General features: G+C 52.1%; 1 protein-coding gene across 7 annotated transcripts in view; it reads left to right on the top strand.

The window, feature by feature from the left end:
- The window catches only part of TUBGCP6 (tubulin gamma complex associated protein 6), a 29,633-nt gene that overhangs the window by 12,031 nt on the left and 14,400 nt on the right, over window positions 1-3,202 (top strand). For all 7 annotated transcript variants that reach the window (XR_005196385.1, XM_017504881.1, XM_037730070.1 and 4 more), the window contains exon 3: window positions 1,151-1,361. Coding sequence is in view for 6 of the 7 variants with exons in the window: in XM_017504881.1 (XP_017360370.1) it covers window positions 1,151-1,361 (211 nt within the window). In the remaining variant the exon portion in view is untranslated. The remainder of the gene's footprint in view (window positions 1-1,150; window positions 1,362-3,202) is intronic.

The following is a 3,202-nucleotide window of genomic DNA, read 5'->3' as shown; positions in this document are numbered from 1 at the left end:
GTGCCGGGAGTACAGGGTGCATGAGTGTGTGCAGGGAGCGTGTGTGCTGGATGAGTGTGCAGGGTAGGGTGCATGAGTGCAGAGTGCAGGGTGTGCTAGTGTGTGCAGGGAGTGAGTGTGCGCAGGGTGTGCAAGTGTTTGCAGGGTGTGAGTGCGAGATTTACAGCCTCATAGCACCAGTGGAAGGCAAATTCCTCAGAGTTGCGTGTGCCCAGAGCTGCCTGTACCAGCCCACCTCACCTGTTTTAAAAATTCGTGAACTTTTTTCTGTATCCATCTTGTGGTTTTTCTGAGTGGGTTAGTAAAATTTATATAATGTTTTTACTGTCTTAACCAATTGTTCAGCTCTGTAATGCTGTGTATTTTCACTACCACACAGTAAATCTGCAGATAACTCTGAACCCTTTAAACAGCTCCCCATTCATTCCACTTTCTGTCTCTAGGATTTTGTCCACTGTAGGGCCCTCATGTAAGTGGAGTTGCACACTGTTTTGTGATGGCTCATTTCACTCCTCGTGGCGTCCCTGAGCGCAGTCCCTGTGGAGCGTGTGTCTGAACTGCCTTCCTTTTTAAGGCTGAATGATGGGCCAGGGTCTGCACAGACTGCCTGTATTTATCCTCCTCCTCCGTTGGGTGCTCAGGCTCCTCTCCCTCTGGCTGTTGTGGATGATGCTGCCATGGACATGAGCGTGGATGCTGCCATGCACAGTGGCATGGATGTTGCCATGGACGGGGGTGTGGATGCTCCTGTGGACATGGGTGTACAAATCTGGTTTTGTTTCTGACAGAATACATTATGAGTGAGTCACCATCCTGAGGGCAACTGGCATGGCCTGGGGTGATTTTCCAGGGCTGGGCCAGTCGGATACCCCCGGCCATGCCCAGGACCCTAGGCGGGTACCCTGGACACACTTCCACACCAGTTGTCCTGATAGAATAGATGGTGCTTGTACTCACAGAAGCATTATCCACAAAAGGCTGGGTGGTTAGTGGCATTCATACCTGGTTGTGTTTCTTAGAGTTTATTGTTTTGAATAACTTTCGTTCTTCTGTTCATGTCCATTTCTGAGAGAAAGCACCCTGGTGCTGAGGTGCAGGTCGCACGTCTGCTCATGGCCTCTCTTCTGCCCCCTCTTCTGCCCCCTCTCAGCCCGCCTGGTCACAGAGAGGAGCCTTACCTGACAGAGGCGGGAAGGGAGGCTTTCGACAAGTTCTGCAGGCTTCGCCATGGGGAGCTACAGCTGCTTGCCGGGGGCGTTCTGCAGGCCCCACAGCCCGTGCTGGTGAAGGAGTGCGAGCTGGTGAAGGATGTGCTGAACGTCTTGATTGGGGTTGTGTCTGTCACGTTTTCCCTCTGCCAGGTGAGAAGTGCTCCCTCCCAGTCACAGCAGTGTAGGGCCGGCCTGCCCTCCACCAGCCACTGACCGGCTCTGGCCTGGGGAGAACAAGCCTCGCAGGGAGTGGGGAGTGGCGGGGAAGGCCAACTCCGAGGGCCACCAGTGATGACAGCTAGAGTCATCCCATTTTGGTTCTAAAAGGTGTAATTTATTAATGTCCTTTTAAAAAACTGTAGAGCAATAAGATGTATATTGCCATTGGTGAAGCAATAGAAAATGTCCCTCCCTCACACTTCCACGTCCGTCCTGGAGAAACATCAGGTGTCTTCCGAGCCTTCCCACTGCTCACGAGGAGCACCTGCCTGCCAAGCGCGTCGCGAGATTGGGATGTGCGCCGCTCTCCTCCCTGGACTGCGGTGTCTCTCTGGGATGGGGCCAGGACTTGCTGATTCTGGCACCAGCTGCAGTTTATCCAGCCCTCTTACTGGACACTTAAGAAGTAAATGAAGGCCGAACGTGGTGGCTCATGCCTGTAATCCCAGCACTTTAGGAGGCCGAGGCGGGTAGATCATGAGGTCAGGAGCTCAAGACCAGCCTGGCCAAGATGGTGAAACCCCGTCTCGACTAAAACCAAAAATTAGCTGGAAGTAGTGGTGGGTGCCTGTAATCCCAGCTATTCAGGAAGCTGAGACAGGAGAATCACTTGAACCCAGGAGGTGGAGGTTGCAGTGAGCTGACATCGGCTACTGCACTCCAGCCTGGCGGCAGAGTGAGACTGTCTCAAAAAAAAAAAAAAAAAAAGTAAATGAATACATTCAGAAAAATGAAGTCTTGTTCTACAGCTTTTTCATTTAAGTGCTTGTCCTTTTCCTTTGTCTTAAATGTTCTGTGGTGGCCATTCTTAGACTTCAGTCTGTGCTAGAAGCACAGCCAGTGACTGCCCCAGAAAAGTGCTCACAAGCAAGCTCTAGCTGCGGCCAGTGCCGAGGGCACCTGTTTGCAACGCCATCCTCAGGGCCCGTCGTGTCTGTTGTGGGGTTAGCCTTCCTGTGTGGAACCAACCCTCACTTTTTGTTTTTTTTTTTTCTTTTTTTGAGACAGGGTCTTACTTACTCTTTTGCCCAGGTTGGAGTGCAGTGGCATGATCACAGCTCACGGCAGCCTCAATCTCCTGGGCTCAATCTCAATCCTCCCGCATCAGCCTCCTGTGTGGCTGTGACTGCAGGCACATGCCACCACACTCAGCTATTTTTTTTTGATTTTTAGGACAGAGTCTCGCTGTGTCACTCAAGCTGTAGTGCAGTGATGCTATCTCAGCTCATTGCAAACTCCGCCTCCTGAGTTCAAGCGATTCTCCTGCTTCAGCCTCCCGAGTAGCTGGGATTACAGGTGCATGCCACCACACCCGGCTAATTTATGTATTTTTAGTAGAGATGGGGTTTCACCATGTTGCCCAGGCTGGTGTCGGACTCCTAACCTCACCTGATCTGCCCACCTTGGCCTCCCGAAGTGCTGGGATTACAGGTGTAAGCCACCATGCCTGGCACCCCTGGCTAATCTTACTGTTACCCAGGCCGGTATGAAACTCCTGGGCTCAAGTGATCTGCCTGCCTCAGCCTCCGAAGCTGCTGGGTGTCCAGGTGTGAGCCACCGTGCCCAGCTCTTACTTTCATTTCTGATTTTATTAATTTGAATTTTTTCTCTTTTTTTTTTGAGACGGAGTTTCGCTCTTCTTACCCAGGTTGGAGTGCAATGGCGCGATCTTGGCTCACCGCAACCTCCGCCTCCTGGGTTCAAGCAATTCTCCTGCCTCAACCTCCCGAGTAGCTGGGACTACAGGCGTGTGCCACCGTGCCCAGCTACTT

This window comes from Cebus imitator, unplaced genomic scaffold (assembly GCF_001604975.1).
Source record: "Cebus imitator isolate Cc_AM_T3 unplaced genomic scaffold, Cebus_imitator-1.0 Scaffold329, whole genome shotgun sequence".
NCBI classification, from domain to species: domain Eukaryota; kingdom Metazoa; phylum Chordata; class Mammalia; order Primates; family Cebidae; genus Cebus; species Cebus imitator.
This window is presented reverse-complemented; position numbering and strand designations above follow the sequence as displayed.